General features: G+C 35.3%; 2 protein-coding genes across 2 annotated transcripts; both read left to right on the forward strand.

The window, feature by feature from the left end:
• Positions 1-9,356: 9,356 nt before the first annotated feature.
• Positions 9,357-17,186, forward strand: LOC104238584 (probable ADP-ribosylation factor GTPase-activating protein AGD8). The gene is made up of 7 exons (XM_009792985.2): positions 9,357-9,655; positions 9,854-9,972; positions 13,353-13,779; positions 13,939-14,205; positions 15,337-15,459; positions 16,575-16,673; positions 16,769-17,186. Exons 1-7 carry the CDS (start codon positions 9,587-9,589, stop codon positions 16,874-16,876), a joined length of 1,212 nt encoding a protein of 403 aa, XP_009791287.1. The 5' UTR covers positions 9,357-9,586; the 3' UTR covers positions 16,877-17,186.
• A 746-nt stretch (positions 17,187-17,932) lies between these two features.
• On the forward strand, positions 17,933-26,097 carry LOC104238585 (uncharacterized). The gene is made up of 8 exons (XM_009792987.2): positions 17,933-18,824; positions 21,745-21,865; positions 22,020-22,130; positions 22,678-22,847; positions 23,294-23,632; positions 23,801-23,923; positions 24,401-24,890; positions 25,382-26,097. Exons 1-8 carry the CDS (start codon positions 18,396-18,398, stop codon positions 25,696-25,698), a joined length of 2,100 nt encoding a protein of 699 aa, XP_009791289.1. The 5' UTR covers positions 17,933-18,395; the 3' UTR covers positions 25,699-26,097.
• Positions 26,098-26,408: the final 311 nt, after the last annotated feature.

Raw genomic sequence — 26,408 nt, forward strand, 5'->3', positions numbered from 1 at the left:
TGCCTTGAGTAGGAAGTCAACCAGTATGGGCAGTCTTGCTTATATTCCGATCGGTGAGAGACCGCTTGCTTTGGACGTTCAGGTTTTGGCCAATCAGTTAGTAAGGTCGGATATTTCTGAGCCTAGTAGAGTATTAGCTAGCACGGTCGCCCGTTCTTCGTTATTGGAGCGTATCCGTGATCGGCAGTTTGACGATCCCCATTTGTGTGTACTTAGGGACACAGTACAACGTGGAGGTGCCAAGTAGGTTACCTTAGATGTTGATGGAGTTTTGAGATTGTAGGGTCGAGTTTGTGTGCCTACTGTGGATAGGCTTCGAGAGTTAATTTTAGAGGAGGTCCATAGCTCCCGGTACTCAATTCATCCGGGCGTCGCGAAGATGTATCAGGACTTGCAACAGTATTATTGGTGGCGTAGAATGAAGAAAGGTATCATTGCCTATGTGGCTCGGTGTTTGAATTGTCAGCAGGTTAAGTATGAGCATCAGAGGCCTGGTGGTTTATTTCAGAGGATTGAGCTTCCCGAGTGGAAGTGGGAGCGGATCACTATGGACTTCGTTGTTGGGATCCCGCAGACTCAGAGGAAGTTCGACGCAATTTGGGTCATTGTTGATAGGCTGACCAAGTCAGCGCATTTCATTCTTGTGGCAGTCTCCTATTCATCCGAGAGGTTAGTTAAGATCTATATCTGGGAGATTTTTCGCCTTCATGGTGTGTCGTATCTATTATTTTGGACCGAGGTACGCAGTTTACCTCACGTTTCTAGAAAGCAGTCCAGCGAGAGTTAGGCACCCAGGTTGAGTTGAGCACAACATTTCATCCTCAGACGGATGGGCAGTCCGAGCGGACTATTTAGATATTGGAGGATATGCTCCGAGCTTGTGTCATTGACTTTGGAGGTTCGTGGGATCAGTTCTTGCCTTTAGCAGAGTTTGCCTGTAACAACAGCTACCAGTCGAGTATCCATATGGCTCCTTATGAGGCTTTGTATGGTAGGCAATGTCGATCTCCGGTTGGATGGTTTGAGCCGGGAGAGGCTCGGTTGTTGGGTACAGATTTGGTTCAGGAGGCTTTGGACAAGGTCAGGATCATTCAGGATAGACTTCGTACAGCTCAGTCCAGTAAAAGGAGCTATGCAGATCAAAAGGTTCGAGATGTGGCTTTCATGGTTGGTGAGCGGGTATTGCTCCGAGTGTCGCCTATGAAGGGCGTAATGAGATTTGGGAAGAAGGGCAAGCTTAGCCCTAGGTTCATTGGTCCATTTGAGATTCTTGATCGAGTGGGAGAGGTGGCTTATAGACTTGCATTGACACCGAGCATATCAACCGTACATCCAGTGTTTCATGTGTCCATGCTTCGGAAATATCACGGCGATACATCCCACGTGTTAGATTTCAGCACTGTCCAGTTGGGCAAGGACTTATCTTATGAGGAGGAGCCGGTACCTATTCTTGACCGGCAGGTTCGCCAGTTGAGGTTGAAGAGTTTTCCTTCGGTTAGTGTTCAATGGAGAGGTCAGCCTCCTAAAGCATCGACCTGGGAGTCCGATATGCGGGACCGTTATCCTCACCTTTTCCCTGACTCAGGTACTTCCTTCTTATGTCCGTTCGAGGACGAACGATTGTTTTAGAAGTGGAGAATGTGACGACCCAAAGGGTCATCGCCGATTTTCTCCCTTTTTCCGTGCTTCTGAGGCATTGAAAACCTCACCTTTAGTTGCCTCGATTTGCGTGCATAGTCCGGGCGCATAACCGGAAAAGCTTATGTGTTAAATTATGCGAAATTTGATAAATTGTGGCTTTAAAATGGTTAAAGTTGACTTTGGTCAACATTTTGGGTAAACGGATCCGGACCCGTGATTTGACGATCCCGGAAGGTCCGTAGAAAAATATGGGACTTGGGCGTATGCTCGGAATTGAAATTCGAGGTCCCGAGCCCGAGAAATGAATTTTTTAAAAGAAATTGTTTTTCTGAAATTTATTTAGAAATTTGAAATGAAAATGGATTAGAAAGCGTTGGTATCGGGCCCGTATTTTGGTTCCTGCGGGTACAGGTCTTATATGTGGTTTAAGCGCTTCCTTTGAAATTTGGTTGAAATCGGACGTCATTTGACGTGTTTCGGACCTAAAACTCTAAATTTGAAAGTTTATGAAGTTTGATAAAAAATTGATAATTTTAAGGCTTGATTCATTGATTTTGATGTTATTTTGGCAATTTAATAGCATGGTTAAGTTCGTAGGATGTTATTGAGTTAGTGTGTGTGTTTGGTTAGGAGCCCCGAGGGCTCGGGAGTGTTTCGAAAGTGTTTCGGAGTGGTTTTGGCCTTAGAAAAGTTGCAGAAGTTTCAATTCTGGTGTTCTGGTATCTAGTTCTATGCGATCGCATAGGTAGCATTGTGATCGCATAGAGTAATCCTTCAGGTGCCCCACATTTTTCTATGCGATCGCATAGATTCATCCGCGATCGCATAGCTTAGCCGGACCCTTCAATGCGAACACAACCTTTAATCCGCGTTCGCGTTTCATTAAGTCCAAACCTGGAATGCACAACCTTTTCTTCTATGCGTTCGCATCAGCCCTTCCACGATCGCAATGACCAGCTTCCCCTTACCTTTTTCACGATCGCATAAGGCATTTTTGCCCAGCAATTTTTAAATACCCAAAACAGAACAGTGACGAGGTTTAGTCCACATTTCACACGAGTTCTTCTTCTCCACAACTCTTGAGCGAATTTTTGAGCACTTCTTCACCAAAGCTTCTTGGGTAAGTAAATTCCCACTCATTTCCTTCATCTTCCTTCATTAATTAATGAGTTTCTAAACCTAAATCATGAAATTCAAAGTAGAAATTAGGGGTTTTGGGTAGAGTTAGGTTTTTGGGAATTTTGAATGATTCAACCTTAATTTGGGGTCGGATCTTAAAATAAATTATATATTTAAACTCATGGGGTTATGAGTAATCGGATTTTGGTCCGAGCCTCGTGTTTGGATCATGTGGGCTCAGGGTCGAATTTTGGTATTTTTGGAAGAATGCTAGGAACTTCATATCTAAGCTATGAGATTTTGTTATCGAGTCTTTATTGATATTATAAAATTAATTATGCCTAGATATCGTTGTTTCGGAGTCGGATTATAAAGGTCGGAGTCGGATTATAAAGGAAAGGCGGTATTTGAGGGTTGATTGTTATTCTTTGGACCGAGGTAAGTGTTTGTTCTAACTTTAGCTTGAGGGAATAGGGTTAGAGATTTGCTAATTGTACGGTGTATATGCATGGTGACGAGTATCTATACACCGGAGTCTAGCATGACCGTGAGTCTTATTTGTGTTTATTCGGATTTTGTGATACCTCTTCCTTGTTAAATTAATAAATTTCATATAATGTAAAGAGTTTGAAGAAGAATTATGATATGTACATTCTTGGAGCATTGGCTAGAGTATATCATAACGCGTGAAAGTATATGAAATGATTGAACCCCTTTGGAGCGTTGGCTCAGGTGGTAAAGTGAGATAAGAGGTAAAAGTGAAAGAAAGAGAAAGAATTATTGAATTGCTCCCTTGCCGGGATGCTTGTTGTTTTGTTGACTATATCCCTTGCCGGGATGCTGAGATTATTGATATTGTTCCCTTGCCGGGTTTTTAATTGCTTAATTGTGCTCCCTTGCCGGGAGTTGGTTGTTTATTTGTATTCCCTTGCCGGGATTTCTATCATTTATTTGTCTACTCCCTTGCCCTTGTTTGTGATTGTTGCTTGGGTAAGGAAGAGTGATAAAACATGAAGGGTGATGTCGTGCATTGTTTGCTATTGTGAGGAAAGAGTGTAAAGCACGAAGGGTGATGTCGTGCCGCACGATATACCATTCAGTGCCGATTTTATTGATTATATGGTGAGGAAAGAGAGTAAAAGCACTAAGGGTGATGCCGTGCATATTTTATTTATATGATTGCTTTGGTGAGGACGAGAGTAAAAGCACGAAGGGTGATGTCGTGCATTTGTTGCTTTCTGATTCTTTGTTGATATCCGAGTTATGTTGTTTTTTTCATTACTTGTTCTTATTTGATTTACTTCGAGGTTATAGATTTCCTTACTCTATTTGCCTTGTGATTGTTGTTTGGGTGAGGAAGAGCGTAAAACACGAAGGGTGATGCCGTGTACTGTTTTGGTGAGGACGAGAGTAAAAGCACGAAGGGTGATGCCGTGCAAATTGTTGACCTTTGATTCTTGTTGATAATCTGGCATTGTTATTTCTTTCTGTTATTGGGGATTTCTATTTGAAACTGCTAGCTCCCCATAGCATGTTCCCCCTCTTAGCTGTTTAAATTCTGTATATTTTCTTTTATTGCATATATCTGCACAGGTTGTTTTGATAGGTCTTGTCTAGCCTCGTCACCACTTCGCCGGGGTTAGGCCAAACACTTACCAGCACATAGGGTCGGTTGTGCTGATGCTACACTCTGTGCATCTTTTTGCACAGATCCAAGAGCAGCTTTTGGATCTCAGCAGTAGGATTTGATCGGGAGGTGACTTCAGTCCAGGGACTTTCGAGGTAGCCTAGCTGACGTCCGCATGCCAGAGTCCCTTCCTATTTTACTTGGATTGTTTCCCTTTTGTATCGGAACAAAGCATTGTATCTTTTATTCAAACCTTGTTTGTAGTACTCTCTAGTAGTTCGTGAGTTAGTGACACCAGACTCTGGGTAGAGACGTATTTAGACTTCCGCATTTAATCTCAGTTATCTAAGTTTAAAGCCTTCCGCTTTTATTTAATTGTCTCGTTTTGTTTATATTGTTGCGAATGTTATCAGAAATGTTTTAATACTTGGCTGGCCTAGCTCCAATAGTAGGCACCATCACGACTCCCGATGGTGGGAAATCCGGGTCGTGACATGTTCAAACTCAACAAGAGAGAAATTGATTTCTAATTGATAGTTTCTATAACGACTTTTAAGTGTAACAAAGAGTATATATAAAGAAAAAATTGGTATGACGTGAATTCTTTTTAAAATGTAAACAAATTATTTCGAAATAACTCTTTACTTTTTTAATTCAAAGATAATAAAAAGATAAAGATATTTTTTTGAACATTAGTAGAGAGTTTTATAATTATTTATAATAGAAGTTATATCATGGATAAACTCAAAAAACCGAAATCTTATGGAATATTTACATAATATACGGCCATATTTATTGTTTACTTTTTATAGCTAATATAAATATATATATATACCAATAACACACGATTATACACATATTATATATGGATTATATATAAATTACACATTATTCAATTTTTTAATTTAAGTGGTCGGGTGAGCACCTATTTAGGCTGATTAGATAAAGCCAAAAGAAAAATATGAAACAATTTCAACCAAAGAGTAAAAATATAATTAAAGTTCATATGTAGATAATATTTTATTAAAACTCATCCTTTTATAGTGGAATAAATTATTTTTTTTGTAACAAAAAATATAGTGACATAAAAAATAAGCTAAAAGAAAATAAATATTGCAAAAAAATGTTAGAAAGATTTAAAAACGAGAAATAAAAGATGACAACAAATTTCTTCTTATGTTTCATCTTTGTTGAATATAAAAAATTTGAAAGTTAATCTCATCAATTTCAAATATTTTTTTTCCAACTCAAATACATAGATTATAAGATAAGGATATTTTAGAATATTTTTTTAATTTACATTATATATCGTTTTTAAAAATCACTATTACTAACAAACTGATATGATATTCGAATTTGAATTGGAATGTAATTTGAGTAGTTCGCATTGAGGTTAAGCCAAATATGATATCGAAAAATAAACTACTTGACAATTTTAAGACAATATATGCAATGTTTTATAATAATAATCAACTAATTTAATATTTAATGATATTTTTTTTTGTATATATAGGGTATTAAAAATTCAAATTTTGGGGCTAGAGATATCGATAAACTTAATGTGGAGTCATACTGAAATAAATCGGCCAAAGAATCATTTAAATTTTAGATAGCTGATTAAAGTAAATTTTAAACTAATGATAATATCTTCACTTGCATCATAATAAAGATAATCATTATTATAATATATATGAAGTTTTAGAAATTGAAAATTCAAAATAGTAATATTTTTTGAAAGATAAAATCATACCAAATAAGAGTTCAAATCGTATTATAAGAGTCACGTCGTAAATAAAGAATCGTTTATATCGTGCATAAATATGAGTTATTATTTCACTTTGTGGTTATTTTTAGGTTCCAATGACACCTATGCGAATAATGCAAAAATAAAATTATCACTACGAGAATTGAAAAAATGTTAGTCTTTTTTCATGTAGTGTTTCTTAATTAATATATGACGATTATCTATAATTATTTAGAAGGTTTAAATGTTAAGGTTATTTACATATAATTCAAATAACTCAGATATTTAACATGGTTAATGTCAACTATTAAAATGGAGTAAAAAAATTCAGTAGCTAAAGAATTTTTTATATTTTTAGATAACCAACTAAAATGAGTTTTGAATTAAGAATAATATTTTCAATTACATTATTATAAAAATAATTATTATTGAAAAATAATATTTTAGTAACTGAAATTTTAAGAAAGAAATATTTTTTAAGAGATATCAACACACCAAATAAGTGTTCAAGTAGTAGTAAAAGAGTTAAGTCTTATCCAAAGAGTCATTCATTGTCTCAACATTTGATTGTTTTGCCATAAATATGAGTTATTATTTTGCTTCGTGACTATTTTTAGGATCTAATGACACCGGTAAGAATGGTATAAAAAAATGGTTAATTTTTTTATGTAGTTAATATCCAATAATTATCTATATTTACTGAGAAAGTGTAAATTTTAAGATTACTAAAATACAATTCAAATAACTTAAATATTTGACATGATTAATGTCCGCGCATCTGCGCGGGTACTAATACTAGTTTTTATTAAAGAGAGCAAAAATATAAACGAGTAAATACATGAAGAAATTAAAAAAAAATCATACAATACATGCACATAATGTAATTTTCTTGACATCCTTAAACAAAGATCGTCAGCCACTAATTTCACAAAAAAGTAAAATTTTTAAGGGAAATTTATAGATGAAAACTAGCAAAGCACTCAAAGTTACTTTCTTTGCTTATGGGCAAATTTTGCTACGCCGGAAAACAGGAGAAACTTCAATCAGAAGTAGCTAGGTTTTGCATTAAAGTTAAAGTAATTAATGTGAAAGTATCAATCCATAAACAAATGCAATTAACAAGAATAAACCAGATTTAACTGTAATTAGCAAAGCTGTCCACTTCCACCAAACAACCAGGACCTACCTGTCAAACAAACAAAGAAATTACGTCAATCTAACTTACAAGACAACAACGCCGCACCTCATTCAATTCTCGATCCGCTATCTCGATCTAAGTCCACGACACATATTATTCGCTTTGAGTCTAAGCCCATACAAATTTATCTTTCGGGTTACGCTATAGCGCTAAAAATGTGCGTATCGTGTAAACTTGTGTCGTGCCTTGTAAAACCTTTCATTTTTCTCGCTATTCCGATATAGGATACACCAAAAATTATATGTGTTCCCCTTCTTTAGAAGCTTGCCAGCCTAGAAGTCTGTCAGTCCTACTTGATCTGCCAGTGCTACTTGACCTGCCGTTACCGCCTTCCGTTATGGGTGTGGATACTAAGAATTTGCATTTTATGAGTTCCACTAGCTCAAAATCTAAGTTAAAGCTATCGAATGTATAAATTCATGATTTATACACTAAATCTGACCCTGAATCCGAGGGCATATTCATGTACATGAATCTCTACATCTTTATTAAATCATACTAAATTAGTTCAGTTTTTATTACAATTCAAATATCCAGAAATTATACAAAAGAAGTGCGGTAAATTATAATATTTTCCATATATAAATAAGATATTCATAGTATAATTTTGAATTTAATACAATTCACTATATTTTAATATCAAAAAGCGAAAAAAGGGAGAATTTCAAAGGTAATGAAACATTCTAATGTTTGCTTTGTACTTTGAATTTTACATATCTATTCTGGGAATAGTTTAATACATCAATAAATGTACTACTATTTTATACCTAATATAACATGAATATCGAATATATCCTACTCTTAACACAAAGAACCAAACGTTTAATTAAAAAATAGGAAATAATCACTACATACAATTATATTACCAGAAAATTACACATGTCCTCAATAGACTGATCTTGGTGGAATGTTTAGTTTTTGACCATTTGATCAAAATATCTCCGGTTTTACTTAAACGACATAGTTCATTTAAAGTTTGAAATTCTTATTTGGCGGTGAAAAGTGAAGGTTAATGATTTATTATTACTAGAATCTTTTTAATATTGATCATTTATGCTTAAATTTTTAGTTTAAAGACCAATTTAATGATTTACGGTAAAAAGCTCAAAACTTTATTGTTGGACCATAAAAGTGTTGAAGAAGACAACATGGATCTTTTTGATTTGGTGTTATAACTAAATTAGTAATTGAGAATTAGGTGCGAATGACTTTTTGTCTTACGATACGGTATGATAATTGATTGAGTGCGCTTTCCTTTGTTAGTATTTGAAAGCTTTGTTTTAAATTTTAGATCATTCGGAGCAGATTTGGACTGTTTGATCAAAATTGAAGTTGCAAATTCGAAGAATACATTATTAAAATAATACAAAACTTATGCAAATCGGGTAGACTTCAATGAATAACTTAACAGATAGATAAGGTGAATATAACATAAACTCAACCAATTTGATAGAGAAAATCTTTAAAGAACAAAGTCATACTAACGTGGTATACTTTGATGAACAATTTAATAAACATGTAACACGAATATAATATAAACTCTACTAATCCAATAGAAAACACTGAAGATAACTGTGTACGGGTCTGGGTGCTATTTTTTAAATATCACTAATTTTAGGGACATTAGGCTAAGACCAACCTCTTACGGGCCATTCGTGTCAATCACCTTAATATTACTAATCTCTATATTAAACGCGAGAATAATTCGGCTAGCTAGTTTTTGGACTGATAATCGAAAAGTAGCCAGCGTTTACAAAGTTATTAAAAAATAGCTACTGATTTGCCGAAACACGTAAAATTCCAACGTAATATGCGTGATTATGAAGCTCCTGCATATAAACTTTTCGCATAATATGTTGGAATTTCAGAATATTATGCTGGAAGCTCATATATAAAAATTCGAACCCCAACATATTATACTAGAATATTTTTAAAATTTTAAAGGTAGTTTTATTTAGATTTTATATTTACATAAAAAATACTAAATTTCGATTAGTTTTAAAAGCGACCTTTTTGCTATTAAACTCCCTATTTTGTTTCAAAACCAAGCGACCCCTAATTTCGCTTTTTCCCATTTGTTAACAGTCAGCGGTCACAGATATTTCTCACTGTTTTCGTGTGTTTCCTCTCTGTTTTCGTGTTTCTGTACGTTCCTTGAGGAGGCTTCTCTCTCTCTCTCTCTCTCTAACACATCCTCCTCCTCTCGGAACTTCATTCACTCTCTCTTTCTCTGTCTACATTTTCTCTCTCTACAGCCATGTCTTCCGATAACTTCACCGACAAAAACGCCGTTTTTCGCAAGCTCAAGGCCAAGCCCGACAACAAGGTTTAAATCTTAATTCATCGATTTTTTTGTTCGGTTTGATCGAAAAGCTATCTTATTTGAATTTTTATCTATTTTTTTCGTTTGAATCGATTGAAAATTGTGAGATCTGATTTAGATCTAGTGTTTTTGCTGAGTAAATTGTAGTTTCTGAGCGATCTAAGTCGGCTTTTGCTTTTTTGTTTGTTTGAATTTTATCAGATGTGTTTTGATTGCAATGCGAAGAATCCTACGTGGGCGTCGGTTACGTATGGGATCTTCTTGTGTATTGATTGTTCGGCGACACATCGTAGCCTTGGTGTTCACATCAGTTTTGTTAGGTATGTTTTAAAGTTTGATTTTTTACTCTTATTTTTGTTTTTGGATTCGTGAGCTGATTTTTAGCTAGATAATTTTTTTTCATGGTGACATATGAGTGGATTTTGTTCGGAGGAGTTGTATAAGGCATGCTTTTTAGGTTTTATAAAAATATAGAAAAAATGATTAGAAATGTTGAAATCAATAGAATCAACAGGTTAGAAGCCGTGACTTCTGCCTTATAAAAAAGTGGCTGATTTAAAATGTGGACTGAGGTACGTGTAGACAATATTTTAAGAGTTGTCTTGAATTTAGGAGTTATCTTGTTCTGATAAAATTTCAGTGTCTACGGTACGTTCGGACCTGCTGTCTTGAGCATGGGCAGATGTACAGTTCGCGGCAGAAGCTGAGCCAGGATTTGAAATTTATGGGTTCACTATTCTGATTCTTTTAAGTGACTGAAATCTAAATTAGCAATTTATACATAATTCAATAATTTTTTAAGACAAATGAAGGGTTTGGACAAAAGTTACCGGGTTCAACCAAACCCGTAGCCGAAGGGCTAGCTCCGTCCCTGGTTCGGGTACGGGATTGGTAAGAACTCAGAAGTTTTGGCCCAAGCCATGTATGTTTCCTAAGAAATCCACTTAATATGAATAAATTATTAATTTAGAACCCATTAACTCAAAATGGCCTAAACCCCACACCTTTAAACTTCAAATCCTGGATCCGCCTATGGTCTTGTCAAGTTATATGTTGTTGAAATTTATTTATATATGTAGTTATAATAGGAGTAGTGGGGTGCAATGGTATTCTACTTGATTCTAAATCCTGAATTCGTCTAATAGATTCTATAATATGAAAAGAATTAAGCTAATGATGAAAGCATCTTAAAGATCTAATCATCTGGCATGGTCCTAGGCTCTAAACTCCTCCTAATTGTAGAATATGTGGACGTTGAGCGGCCGTTGGGCTAGATGCAGTGAAATCCATTGGTTTCTCAACTATCTTGCTTTGTTTTCTCTCCTTGATGTGTGGCTTTTGGGGTTACACGTGGTCAGAGTTTTTGGTGGTGGTTGATAGATATGTTTTCCTCCCGTTGCTCAATATTGCAATTACATGAGCATGTATCAAAAGATTGCATCTTTTGATGAATATGTGTCGGACAATCTTGATTATGAATTGAGCTTAGGACATTAATCTTGTGCTCCGTATTCGATTGCCATTGAAGCAAACCATAAATTTTGAACAGGAAATGGTCAACACACATGATTTCCTTTTATGGCGGATATTGGTGCGCAGACCCCTTTCTTCTATGAAAGAGAACTGATATATGACCTCTTCGAAGCTGCCACTGGGATGCGAATATGGACGATGTAGTATGAATCCCATATGTGTTTCTTATACAATACCAACCGCAGTTTCTGGTTCGAAACCATTATCTTCATTTAAGTTTGCCGGTTTAGTGGATAAGAGGAACCTTAACCTCAAGAAAAACTGAGGGAGAATGAATGGTGTTATGTTAGCAGTATTTAAAGGTAATATCAGCAAATCTTCACATTGAAGTTGATTCACTCACCAATTAGTGTCCGGGGAATGGTTCTTGCAGATTGGTTAAAATTCAGATAATGATACTGAAGAAGGAAAAAGTAACATAGTAGGTCACTGTGGATGTCTATTCCACTTTGCATAATCTTGGTTTATTGCAAAAGAGAGAAACAATAGATGGTTTGAATATAGAAGAAAGACAGGTTAGCAACTGAAATGCGTAGTTTTCAGCTTTTGTATTGTTGAAGTAAGACTAATGTCATATACGCCATAGATGAAGTGTTAGACTATTTGAGCTGCCTGCATAGTTAAGGATGCTGTGTTTCTCTATATATCCTTGTACCATGCACTATCTTAGTGTTTTTAATAATAAAATACCTTGCCTTTTAAAACATAAAGGGTCCTGTTGTCATCTCTGTTTTACATTGTGCCACAACAACTTCATTTTGCCCAACAATTGGTATGACCACCTTAAGAGACTTCATGTGTTTGCTCCAAGGGCTTTAGTTTAGTGGTAAGAGCGCGATGTTTGATGTGTGGATTAGGTGCATGCCACATGTTGAATCCCGTAGCGGACAAAAGCTTGGTGTTTAAGTGGAGAAGGATAGAAGGTGACCCCTTTATCTACCGAGTTCCGAACCGTGCGCCATTGGCACTCGGGAATTTTTGATTATTAGAGAAAGAGAGATTTTTCTTGCTTGCAGTGCCCTACCTATCATGGTTAACAAAACCGACAAAGTGAGCCATCATAATCTGGCTACTTTTATTCTTAACACATTTTCTTCCTTCCCATTGAAAAACCCATATTCTTTCTTTGGAGGAGGATGTGAATGAAGCCTTCTCTTTTCATCCACGACTAGTTTTTCACATTTTTTCCGATAACGGTGGTGTCGGGGCCAGTTTGCACGCACCTCAATTATTCCACCGGGTACCTGCTTACGTCCCACTAGCACATGTACCGGGTGGACTCTGCCTACCAAGGCTTGGACATATGTGAAGAAATCACCTATTGTTTTTTTGGCTTTACTAGGATTTGAATATGAGACCTCATGATTCTCTTCTCACTTCATTGACCACTAGGCCACACCCTTGGGTGCATGCTAGTTCTTCATATTATATATTGTCACTGCTATTTTTTTCAAATGACACTGCCAATGCGATGAATCTAAGAGAGGAAGAATAGAAAAGTAAGCCGAGGAAGAATAGAAAAGTAAGCCGAGGAAGAATAGAAAAGGAAAAGTTCTAAATGGCCGTGTCGGACTTCTTGGCTGACCTGCGTTATTTTTATAACAACCGGCCTGACCACTGCATCACACTTTGGGCCTTGTCAGTTCGTTGATGCTAATCTCACCTCACCATGGTAGCTGGACCTTCCTACCTCTAACGATCAGCACGTCAGAATATTAGTCAAGCGGAGACAATAAGAGCATTTTATTACCTTATGAAAAAGGTGATGACAACAATGGCATGGTTAGTGATTAATCTAGACATTGTTAAACCTAACCTGATCATTTGATTGATTATGAGAACAATTGGCCATCGGAGATTATGGAAGGCCATGAAGGCTAGATTTGAGGTATTTTTGCTGTCTGTGTGCTTGCTTCAAAAGAGAAAGGGGGGGAGGGGGGGTTGAACGTTAGAGAAAGGGAGGGGTGATAATATTGCTTTGCATTTCCTTTATCATGATTGAGATGTTCATTATGGGCCAAGAGTTATCTTCTGACCCACCCCCTTTTCTTTTGTAATGTTTTGAGGTGGGAATGGGTATGGCCAACCGGAAACAAATAAATTCTGCATTTTCTTTGTTATTTTGGCATTACTAACTGTCAGTTCTCTGATGAATTGATTCTTGCAGATCAACAAATTTAGATTCATGGTCTCCAGAGCAGTTAAAGATGATGTACTTTGGTGGAAACAACCGTGCTCAAGTTTTTTTCAAGCAGCACGGATGGACAGATGGAGGCAAGGTTGAAGCCAAGTATACCTCCAGGGCTGCGGAATTGTATAAGCAATTACTATCAAAAGAAGTTGCTAAAAGTAAAGCGGAGGATGCAGGTTTGCCAGCATCACCTGTTGCCTCTCAGGGTGTGCAGAGTACGAATGGATTTTTTGAAGTTAAGACTAGTGAAGCTCCAAAAGAAACCTCATCATTTAAGGAAGAAACTCCTGCTTCGCCCAAAGCATCACAGTCGGTTGTTACTACTTCAATTAGGAAACCTATAGGTGCAAAGAAATCTGGGAAGCCAGGTGGTGGACTTGGAGCTCGGAAACTTACTAAAAAGGTATTCTTAGTCTTATGAGCTAGAGAAATGGTTGCAGGGTATAGGTTGCATATTCTGAAATGAAGAATTATATGTGCAGTTTAGAGTAAGCTGTTTAACAAATTTGCTCCACCAATTTGGAGTTTATTAATTGATTAAGCATCTTTTACCAATGTACAGCCAAGTGAAAGTCTCTACGACCAGAAGCCTGAAGAACCGCCTGTTCAAGTTTCTTCCTCCAATTCTACAAGTGATGCATCAACTATTGGTTCATCATTCGCATCTCGCTTCGAGTACACAGACAATGTTCAACCCGCTGAGATGAGTTCTGGAGGCCCTCGTGTTCTTAACCATGTATCCCCTCCAATGTCCTCCAGCTTTTTTTCGGACTACGGAATGGACAGTGGTTTCACAAAGAAGACAAGTTCAAATACGTCAAAAGTTCAAGTGAGTTTGTATTCTAGTTTTGTTTTCAATCATATGAGGATTCTAATGAACTGTTACAGTGAAACTTTAATGTTGACATGATTATATGTGAGATATAAAGAAAGTGATGTCGGACTTGGTTAGAAGGTAAAGATATAAGCTTCATTTTTCACCTTGATATCCCCAGGAATACTAGTTCCGTGGTACGGCTATACTTTTTTCACATCCTATTACCTATTTATACTTCTACATTTGATCTATCTGAAGCAGGCTTGAGTTTTTCTGAACCTGCATAAGTGCTATCCAAGATAAGCATTTAATGTATACAAATAACAAAAAGGGCAGCTTGTTGCACTAAGCCCCTGCTATGTGGGTCCGGGAAGGGTCGAACCACATTGTGTCTGATGTATGTAGCCTTACCTTGCATTTATACAAAAAGCTGTTTCCACGGCTTGAACCCGTGACCTCGTGGTCATGGCAGCAACTTTTATTGTTGCGCGAAGGTTTCCCTTCCATTGAGCTTCTGAAAGATTGGGGGCAGTGATTTGTGAAAGATTTATTGCTTTATAATCCTATTCCAGTATCCTGCGCTGCGAACAAGTACAAGGATTGTTACTGAATTGAAAAAAAAATTGTTGCCCTTGGAACTTCGGATGCTTCTCGACAGTCTATTTGCTTTTCTTTTTTTCTTTTTAAATGGAACTACCCATTAGCACTCTTGAAATACTTATTGCCCCACTCCCTTCCCCACTGAAGAAACATTTTCAGTAGGTTAACCCAAATCGCTAGTGTGTCTCTACCTTTTTAGTCATTCTAGAAAAAGTAAATGTTCATCCTAAACATTACCAGTGCAAGTGCAAGTTTCAAGTGTCTGTTACTAATAAAAAAGAAAAAGAAACAACTTTCCGATGTTTTCTTTGAAATCTAGGTTGCCTGGAATATTCTTCGCTTTTTTCTAAACCTCATTTGTGTTGGATTTGTCCTTTTATCTGTGATTTACTGCTCTCACTCAGTTCTTTTGCTCCTGATAGATGAGTTGACCGCTTTGCCTAAGTTATTTCTGTAGTCTTCAAGTATTCTTTTCTCTCTTCTCCTTTATCATCTTCACTGGCAGTGTTTATTTCACTGTAACTCACATCCTATTTTAATCAGATTGAGGAAACTGATGAAGCAAGGAAGAAGTTTTCTAATGCAAAAGCAATTTCTTCTGCCCAATTCTTTGGTGATAAGAGCAAAGCTGAAATGGAAGCCTCAGTTTCTCTGCAGAAGTTCTCGGTATGCTTGCTTATAGTAGCTAACATTCTCATATATTTAGGGGCCTTGCTGGTTTTTCAGTCAGCATGGAAACAATGAAAACCCCTCCCTTCCCTCATTCATTATGATAGTTAGGGTCTTTGTCCTACTAATTAGAAATAACTATTATCGCAACAACAATATGCCCCATGTTCTCCTTTTTTCTTCCCATTCCCTTTTGTCCTTTAATGCACCGTACTTTTTCACATGCTATCATTTTGCTGGGAATTTGTGGTAACTTAAAAAGAGACTTGTCTATATTTTTCATTAATGTGGTGTTCATGCTTTCCTGAGCCGAGGGTCTATTGAAAACAGCCTCTCTATCCTCACAAGGTAGGGGTAAGGCCTGCGTACACACTACCCTCCCCAGATCCCATGTTGTGGGATAATACTGGGTATGTTGTTGTTGTTAAAAAGAGACTGTTTAACGGTTACTGTGAGAGCCTTCTACAATGGAACTTATTAATTACCAGTACTTGGGTTGCAGAACCACATTTATCTGTATGTTGAAGATACCTTATTGATGTTGTTTACTGATTGAGGGATATATGATGGATAATTCTTGAAATTCCATTTATGGAGATAATGGTGAAACACCATTTGCCATAACTTGAGATAATGGTGTCTTGCTGACCTGTTGCTTGTTCGCTTCATAATTGCTTATGTTCATTTGCATAACAAGTTATCTAAATACTGCTGGTCCAATGTAATGTGGAATAGTTAACCCCCTCAGGCCTTTTTAATACTTGAATCTCATTTAGAAGTAGCTTAATAGCTACTTCAGCAAATGAATATGATCTGTAAGCTAAAATGATCTGCACAGCTTATAGCATTAGTCCTAATCTGATTATTTACTTGTTACATTTGCCTGTCGGGTTGCTTCCGCTAGCGCTTATTGTATATTTACTTCGTCAAAAAAAAAACTTGTGCTTATTGTGTATTTTGTCTGACTCACGTCTGAAGAATCCTTTTAGTGTCAATTTCTAAACGAGTTCAACTATATTACTTGAGCTTGACCTGAAAAAAGATAAGTTCGCCTAAAAATGTATGAGTCAGACTCGTGCACCTAAAAATGTGTTCTGCTATCTATTCCTCAGGGTTCAAGTGCCATTTCTAGTGCAGACCTTTTTGGTAACGATGATAGAGCAGATCTGGACCTCACTGCTGGTGATCTCATTAACCGACTTTCTTTCCAGGTATAGAAGCAATAATAACACAAACGTAAACGCTTTTCAATTCCCATAAGCAAGTTTTGAACGGAATGCTCTTTCGTTTGTCTCTATGTTTTCAGGCACAACAGGACATCTCCTCTCTGAAAAATATTGCTGGAGAAACTGGAAAGAAACTTGGCTCCTTGGCAGCAACCTTAATGTCCGACTTTCAAGACAGAATCCTGTGAGGAAGTCACCTTGGGTTTAAAGTCGTGAAGAGGGAGGTTACGGGATTTGTATGAAATTTTTTCAGAAAGTGAAAATAAGAGTAGACCTCATAGGTTTTTGAGGAAGCTGGTCTTGTCTTATTAAAAATTTCCTTATGTATGTTTTTCTTTTTCTTTATTTAGTTCTTGACGAGGTTCGTAGAGCTTTGTTAAACATTTTACTGTGTACTAGACTGCGTCCGAGTTGTGAAATCAGCGAATTGTAAACTAGTGAAAACTATTTCTCAATGTGTTGTTCAATTAATTATAGGGTATGATTTTATTCTCTTTATCGACCTGGCATATTTAGTCGATTGTGCATATTGCTACCACCATTGGCAGCCACTACTATCATTCCCAACTAGTACCGTCATCCCAATTCGTTATTACAATTGCTACCACTGCATAATTGTCAGTCAACTACCACGGCCGCCAGCTACTACCACCACACCTACATACATTTACCATCAGCTACGACTACCAAAAGCTACCACTTTACAAATAGAGGCGTATTCAGTGTAGAAGCTATGAGTTCATTTGTCTTAAAAAATCATTATATATGTATAAATAATAAATTTTGAACCCACTAAATTAGATGAAATGTGATAGAATTGCGAATCTGAACTCATAAAGTTCAAATCCTGGATCCGTCTCAGTTTGCAACCTAGTGTTATTTTATAAGTACTACATTTTAATATATGTATTCAAATTCAGATATTTTAATTTTACAAAAAAAAAAAGATGTTCCTTTAAGCTAATTTTATCTTTGTGAAATATTTAAACAACAATAATCTCACAAGTGGAGTCTGCGGAGGCTGATGTGTATGCAATCTTATCTTTGTGAAACATTTGAAGACAAAAATAAAATAAAAAATACAGTACTTCTCTTTCTTTGTCCCACTTTATTCGATATCAAATATTTTAAGATTTATTAAAATAAAAAATATTAGACAAAAGTTAGAACGGAGGAAGAATAACTTTACCATTTGGAGCAATATAATACTGTTTTATATTCACAATATGAAAAAACAAAATGACATTAGGCAAGTTTACTCCCCACTGTCTCTCTCATTGGCTACATAAAAGGTCCCTCCAATTGATAGAAATGTCGGTTCTACTTTCCCTCCCTTTTCAAAACCCTCCAATTATCAAATCCACTTCAATTTCCCTCCATTCTTCAAATCCATAACTACCAAATTTGTCTTTCCCTTTCATAGATTACAACAATCTAAGTTCAAATCGCATCTCAAATCTTCAAAAAAACCTACCTTCAAAACCCAATTTTTGATTACTTTTCCCCCAAAAAACCCTTTTCTCTCCGTTTTTTCAACATTTCAAAGGTCGTAAAAAAGCCTAAAGATTCATTCTCTACCATTAAATTTAGTTGATTTTCACCAAATCTTAACTGGGTCATCCCCAATCATACCCTTCAAAAACCCTAGTTTTTAACCCCAAAATTTCAAGAAAATCCTATCTTTTTATCTGTTGGTTTGACATTTCAATGGAAACCCATCTCGTGGAGAACCTAAAAACTCAACCTTTACCAGTTAATTCAGTTGAGTTTCAAAAAACCCTAGATGGGTCGTCCCCAAATTCGCCGAATCAAGCTCAGCAAAGTGATGAAATGGAAAAAGATGGTGACGTTTTGGAAGAAGAAGATTCCAGAAGAGTTGAGAATGTGAAGGAAGAGAATTTGGATTTGGATTCTAATTGGGCTGATTCTTGGGCCAAAGTTACTGATTCAAGCCCATTGGACTCACAATGGTCTGTTGATGCTGCTGATTATGGGCCTTCGTCTTCTAATTGGGCTGAATGCCCTTCAGAAATAAAGCCATTGGACTCAATTGGGCCCGAATGGAATTTTCAAAGAGATGAGGAAACTAAGCCTGAAATCTCTGATTTACCCTTTGAGAATCAGCCTTCTAAGCTGGTAAGAACCTTGTCAATTGGTCAGTTTACACACACAAACACATATTATTTAAGTTAATTCTTCTATAGTTATAATACTTAATTTTTTTTTTAATTTATGTAAATTTATTTGATTTAGTACATAGATTAAGAAAGAAAGGGCTCTTGAAACATGCCATACCATTTATGTGGTTACTAATCTTGGTGTATGCGCGTTGCGCGTGTATCCATATCTCATTGAGTAATTTTTTTAAAAAAATCGCTTAAATATTCTATTAATTTAAGTTAAGTTATATAATAAACATGTAAGTTTATAAAATGATGAATATTGATCCTAAACTTAGTAATGAAGAACTCACCCCATAAAACTACTTAATCATTAGTTTAAAAGTTGTAAACTTTTTAGTATTTAGTTATATGCAAATCCTATGATGAGATTATAACGTATCAATGACGTAGTTTTAGGATGTGCGCGCTCTGCGTGCACTTATTCTCAATGAGTATAAAATCAAATCACAAATATTATTAAACTATGTAATTTAGTTATAAATACTAGATTTTAAAAATGCACAAGCCCTTGAAAATAATTAATATTGATCATATTTAGCCAACTTAAGAAAGTAAAAAGCTATGCCACACAAAAGTATTTAATGCGTTATTATAACTTCAATATATGAGTTGTGCATTTGTTTTAGTAGCTCAGACAACGTAGAATAATATGTTGACTTATACCTATTATCATGCAACAATACAATGTTCTTCATGATCTTAAAAAATAAATTCTATTTTATCAAGTACCTAATATGAATTTCATCTTATTCATATTGGAACTCAAATAAAAATATACAAAAAACATTAGTAGACCCAAGTTGTTACTTTTAGTTAGAATACGGAGAATTTATTGGCTGGGTATTATTTAAGCCCAACTATTTGTTTCTAGAAAAAATAAAATGATCGTTAGGAAGGGTAAGGGATAAATTAATGCTTATTATTGTTTATCCAACGCGAAGTGTACAATGTGATATAACTCTCCAAAGGTATAAAAATGTTTCATGTAGATTTGAAGTGTATTCATATAATCATTACAATAGTGTTTAAACTATATATTTTTCAACATAAACATTTTAAGTTTTTTGTTGAGTTATAAAATAGAAGTATAGTTAAGTAATTAGATTTATTCGTTAGTAACATTTTAGTGAAACACTACTCGAGTCCAACTGATTTGATGTTATCTCACTTTATTTTCAAATAATGTTGTTGATATATCCTCTTTTATCATTTGAATGACTTTGTAACGAAAAAAATCTTACTGTGAATGCGATATTTATCACGAATGTCAACCAATTGCTCGTACTCATAATTAATAAGCATTATAAATCACCTAACATTAAAGGAAATGATTTAATAAGGAACACAAAATTTTGTTGATTAAAAAATCATAAAATATTATGAAAATAAGAAAATGACTCGGTTATTCTTATCGTTTATCACATTTGAATATTCAGCTTTGTTCAGCTCTTGATTAGTATGTAAACATAACTCGCGACACTCAAGTTATTTATAATCTAAAAATACTTTAAACACTTATACATACAAGTCATATCATTAAAAATTCTTAATTTTCATGTAATAATATATTCCTGTATTTTCCTGTGAAAATACAACGCAAATAAAATACATGACATTTAAACGATAATCCAGTTTAGTTTTGCTAAGTGGTTGAGTTTTCTATTCTCATTTCTCCATAAATATAGTTTTGTCATTTGTTCTAATTATTGGATTTAGATTTAAATTATTATCCAACAATTGATAAATAAAAAATATTTTAATAGGAAAGTAATTCTAATTTAATACAAAAATATGATATAGTTCATATATATAGGCCAAAGGTTATACTGGGTATGTTGTTGTATATAGGCCAAAGGTAAAATAGAAGGAGTTAAACACATAAGTGCCACAATACATTCCTCGCAAGTGCCGCAATACATTCCTCATAATCTGATTAAACAAATGTGATTCAAAAAGATATTTAAGCGTCGAAACTAATGATAGAACAAATTATAGATAAAATTAAGTTTGTCGCTTCTATTTTACCCAATTCTTTGGAAGAATCTCTTAGCAAAATATGCCATACTTGACTAACATCATAAATTTTTCTTGATTTTATTGTACGGTGATAATAAAGTCTTGATCAATTTTAGTCCTATATTAGGACTTTTTACATAGTTCAAATAAGAAATACTTTAATAACTAAAATTTTAGGTGATTTTAAATTTTTTGAATATCAGGAAACTAATTAAATTACAGTTTTATCCAATATAATGTTTTTTAAAGAAAAGAAAAACAGAATTTATATTGGATAAAATTATAATTTAATTATTTTTCTAATATTTAGGGCTTACATTTTAAAGGATAAAAAAAGTGAATGATATTTTGCTAAGAGACTTTGTACATATAAGATAATATTGATATAGATATAAGCTTCTCATTAAGGATAAAATGTGAAGTCTAAATTAAATTATTTTTGAATCTAGAAAGGTGTCATGGACTAAAAAAGAAATAGATTGAAACGGAGGGAGTATTTATTAAGATAAATTAGGCATTGCTATATTTGTATGACATTTATATAAAACTCATTATAGTTATTTTGTTTTGTTCATGCCTATTTTATTCCAATACTAAATAGTTTGTCTTTTAAGGCAAATTAGTGGTTCTTGTATGTATAAAACATTTCAATCAATTAACACATTATCAAACTAGTTGGTTCGGCTGTATGAATTCTTTTCATCATTCCACTTAGTCCAGTCTTATTTTTATTCCAATACTAAATACTTATGTCTATTCAGGATCATGTGTATGCCATTAGTTCAAATAAAATCTCATTTTTGCTCCTATGAACTCACTTGTTTTTTTCTTCTCCTTTTGTTATTGGCTGTTATTAGGGTGCTGGACTTGCTAACTTAGGCAACACATGCTTTCTAAATGCGGTTTTGCAATCTTTCATGCACACAGTGCCTTTGCTTCAGCACCTTACGTCGAATGATCATGTATCACCATGTGATAGTAAGGATTAACACAGAATTTGCCTTTGTTTTAAGTTGCTTTGAGTTATTTCAGTGTATTTGATTAAAAAAATTTCTTCTTTTTGGAGTGGCTTTTTCTTTGAATTTATTATCAATGCTGATTATCCTTGCTTGTTTATGTATACTGGTTGCAGGTTACCTTAGAGGATTCTGCGTACTTTGCGCTATTAGGGAGCTTGTTGACCTTTCATTGGCTTCTGGGGGTGATGTTGTCTCGCCGTGGAAACTTGTTAACAATTTGAACCGTATCCTTTTTCTTGTCTTGTTTGTGAGTTAATAAAATATTCCCTTCTAGCACTCAGGGTCGGAGCTAGAAGTTCGTGGTCGGGTTCGGCCGAATGTAATAGCTTTTGCTCAACCAATGTATTTGCGTTAAGAAACTCATTACATATGTAAAATTATTAAATTTTGAACCAATTATTAATACTTGAAGTCGTCATTCTAAATTCCAGAACCTATAAAGTTGAAATCCTAGCTCCACCTGTGCTAGCAAATGCATATGTATAGTATATCAATTTCACTGCTTAGATGTTTTCTACTCTGATGTTTTTTGTTATGTTATTTCATTGTGCTTGTGCATGCCTTCCAATTTCTTCCAAGAGCTATGCTCTTTACCAGATTATAAGAAATTTGGCTTGACTTTTGTTATAGTACTGTAGACTATGATACATTCAAGTTTCTTTCTTTTCTGTTTTTACTATAATTGAAAAGGCCGGCTTGTGTGCTTCATGCCTTTGAGCCAATGTTGTACCTAGTATTTCTTTGTAGTCCTTAACTTTGTGAAAATATCAGATTTTTCATCCAGTTTTCATAGGTTCCAACAAGAAGACGCTCATGAATTCCTCCAATGTTTTCTGGATAGACTTGAAAGCTGCTGTAATGATTCAGGGCCAAAAGACAGGGCACCATCAGAAAGTGACAACATTGTGAAGCAGGCCTTTGGTGGTCGCCTTGTCAGCAAAGTAAGCATACAAGAGTACTATCTTATTCTTTTTTTTAATTGCTTTGAACATAAAATGAATAGATTAAATAGGTTTTCATATATTTAAATTGCATCTGCATGCAGTGGCATACACTGGAATTTTTGTAAGCAGTGAATATTTTAAAAAGCAAACAAATGAATAAATCACTGTAATGGCAAGCAGTGTCATTTGTTATATTTATATCCAATATTTTATTTTTATTTATTATTTATAGATACAATAGACCCTTGTGGTCCGGCCGTTCCCCGGACCCGAGCATAGCGGGAGCTTAGTGCACCGGGCTGCCAATTTATAGATACATATTACGAAAAAATATCGACGAAGCGGTGTCATGTGCCTACACCCCTGTTTGCATGTGTGTTCTCTGGGTATGTAGCTTGCAAATATGGAATTAATATTGTTTATATGTCTTTCTTAAACTGCAGCTGCGCTGTTGCAATTGTGGTCACTGCTCCGACACTTATGAGCCTCTAATTGATCTAAGTTTGGAGATTAAGGATGTTGACAGTTTACCCGAAGCTTTGGAGTCTTTCACAAAAGTTGAGAAAATTGATGATCCAGAGATAAAGTTTTCATGTGAAAAATGTAAGGAACAAGTGTCAATCGAGAAGCAGCTTGTGCTCGATAAAGCCCCTTCTGTCGCCGCCTTCCATTTGAAGAGATTTGAAAATGATGGTTCTTTTGTTGAGAAGGTTGACAAGCATGTTTCATTTCCACTGGAATTGGACTTGCTTCCTTATACTGATAACAACCAAATTAATAATGTGAGTATTTGTTGCTTATGTGAATCTATACTTGAAGTTAGTTTTCATGTGAAAAACGTTGCATTTGGACTTTTCATGCATTTCCTTTTTTTTACCAATTTTCTTCCCTTCACTTTACCTTATGTGAGAAGTAACATGATGTTATTTAATTTTCCCTTTTCTCAACAGGGAGAAATGAAGTACGATCTTTATGCAGTTATAGTGCATAGCGGGTTTTCATCCTGTTCAGGGCATTATTACAGCTTCATTCGTTCTGCACCAGATGAATGGTACAAATTTGATGACTCAGAGGTAAATACAACAACAACCCAGTATAATCCCACTAGTGGGGTCTGGGGAGGGTAGTGTGTACGTAGACCTTACCCCTATCATGGGTAGAGAGACTGTTTCCAAATAGACCCTCGGCATCCTTCCCTCCAAAAACTCCCCACCTTGCTCTTGGGGTGACTCGAACTCACAACCTCTTTGTTGGAAGTGGAGGTTGCTTACCATCAGAGCAACCCCTCTTGTCCATCAGAGGTAAATACCGGAAAAAAATGCTCTCTACTGTATGTGGCTTAGCGTAGGACTAATCCGTAGATTGTGTAAAATTTCTGAATATTTATGGGGACGACTAATTCATAGATTTTTAGTGTAGGACTAATCCGTAGATTGTGTAAAATTTCTGAATATTTATGGGGGACGACTAATGCATAGATTTTTAGCGTAGGACTAATCCATAGAAGCATTTACGACAACTAACTTGATATTTTTATTTGATTGTCATAGGTATTTCGGGTTCAAGAAGATCTTGTTTTGGAAGAGGAGGCATATATTATGTTCTATGCAAAGAGAGGCACTCCGTGGTTTTCAGATTTTGTCGAAATGAAAAAGTCCTTCATAGATCCGTCCATATTTAATACTTCTCCCAAGTCAGTTCTAGATAATGTGGATGCTATCTCCATAGCTTCTCCGCGCATGCCAAATGATCTTGCTTGCAATGTCAGTGAATCCAATAATGCTGCAGATGAAGCATCTCCTAAACCTGACCTCGAAAAGATTGAGGATAGTGAATCAAAGTATACTGAGCAGACGTCTACTCCAGGACTATCTGGTGCGATGAAATCTCTGTATTCTCATGTAGATGAAGTGTTTTTACCTTCAACGCATGAAGAAAACTGTACTCGGGACATAGGTGTGACCAAAAGAAGTGTAACTCTTACTCCCAAGACACTGTCTAGATCGCCAAGTCCAGAGATATACCGAGATGATCCCCCAGGTAAACTCATCTTCTACTTTTAGGAGTCGTTTGGTTGATTGTATTAGCATAATTAATCTTGGCATAAAATCGGCATTAACTAATGTGTTGTTTAATTGGCTGCATAAGAAAAAATATAATTGACATATAACTAGTGCTATATTTGGTTGGTCGCATGAGAATAAGTAATTGCCGCATATCTAATGCAGCATTTTCTTGGTGTTGATAAGTAAATTACATTAAATTATGCGAGAATCTATGTATTATTTTATGTGAGAAAGAATGTGGAATAAAAGTATGTGTATTAGCATTTAGTACTCCGGCTTTTGATTATTTGAAGCCAAAAATGCCTTTAAAATAAGTAAATCTGATATAACAATTCTTTCATTTTGTTTTATAGTCCCGGCATAACTAGTATGTGAGCCAAACGGCCCTTATTTATTTGAGAGTCCATGCCATTGCCTTACTAAATGGAAAAAGCATAGTGCTAAATAACTGGTTTTTATTTGCAGAAAACACTTACGCCATTCCTCGTGGCCATCTAGCATTAGCAGATCCGGTTTCTTTCAAAAACCAATCTCAGAAGGATCACGAGCAGGACTTGGAAAGAAAACAGGCGTGTTCTCTGATTAAGAAGCGAATTCCAGGGTCAAGAGGTCAACAATTAATGGCTGCTATGCGTGGCTCGCGTAGTGAAGGTTCCGTGAACAAGAAAAGGAGAAAATTGGAAGTAGTTTCTCCAAGTAGAGACAATACAGGTTCAGCTGGTCGCCGTAGGTCCAGCTTTGGCTCTATGTTACATCCTGTAACGGCGGGCAGTTCGAGATGACTAGGTTTTGATTTTGCAAACACTTGTTGTTTGTACCTCTCTTTTGTTGTAACTGGAAAATCTGAACTGAAAGAATAGTCTTTTTGATTTAGAACTACAGGGGTAGTGTATCTTAAACTGGCTAGGGTAAAACAGGCAGCTCGGTGCACTAAGCCTCTGCTATGAGCGGGGTCCGGAGAAGAGCCGGACTACAGGTGTCTATTGAACTGGCTAAGGTAGTTTTCGGATATTCAGCTGTTTAGTTTGTTATTTAACAATGTATAGTAGAGACTACAGAGTGAGAATTCATGTTATTTTCTGAGAGTTCAGAAGATAACATACATATAATGAAGGATTAGGATTTTGTTTATCCAGTTTTCTTTGGGGTCCACAAGAAAGTATAAATAACTTTTAATTTAATGTTTTTTGAATATAGTATTAAGATTAATTAGTATTTTATTTGAATTCTGTATTTTCTTAAATCTTCAATAAAGTTAAATGTATGCATTTAGATGTTGGTAGAACGGATGTTCGTCTAATGTGTATTTAGATAAGATGTTTTAATGGGGCGTTTGGACATAAGAGTTGTAAAATTTCGAAAAAAATGAAAATATTTTTAAGTAAAAATGGTATTTGAAAATTAGAGTTGTATTTGGACATGAATATAATTTTAGATTGTTTTTGAACTTTTTTGAGTGATTTGAGTGAAATTTTTTGAAAAAATCAACTTT

Source organism: Nicotiana sylvestris, chromosome 12 (genome assembly GCF_000393655.2).
Source record: "Nicotiana sylvestris chromosome 12, ASM39365v2, whole genome shotgun sequence".
Classification (NCBI taxonomy): Eukaryota; Viridiplantae; Streptophyta; class Magnoliopsida; order Solanales; family Solanaceae; genus Nicotiana; species Nicotiana sylvestris.

What these genes read in the sequence shown, in the direction of transcription:
- LOC104238584 (XM_009792985.2), top strand. Translation starts at nt 9,587, where the DNA reads ATGTCTTCCGATAACTTCACCGACAAAAACGCCGTTTTTCGCAAGCTC. An exon ending in AGGCCAAGCCCGACAACAAG is followed by an intron (nt 9,656 to 9,853) that starts GTTTAAATCTTA and finishes GAATTTTATCAG; the next exon opens with ATGTGTTTTGATTGCAATGC. An exon ending in TTAACCGACTTTCTTTCCAG is followed by an intron (nt 16,674 to 16,768) that starts GTATAGAAGCAA and finishes CTATGTTTTCAG; the next exon opens with GCACAACAGGACATCTCCTC.
- LOC104238585 (XM_009792987.2), top strand. Translation starts at nt 18,396, where the DNA reads ATGGAAACCCATCTCGTGGAGAACCTAAAAACTCAACCTTTACCAGTT. An exon ending in ATAACAACCAAATTAATAAT is followed by an intron (nt 23,633 to 23,800) that starts GTGAGTATTTGT and finishes TTTTCTCAACAG; the next exon opens with GGAGAAATGAAGTACGATCT. An exon ending in ACAAATTTGATGACTCAGAG is followed by an intron (nt 23,924 to 24,400) that starts GTAAATACAACA and finishes TGATTGTCATAG; the next exon opens with GTATTTCGGGTTCAAGAAGA.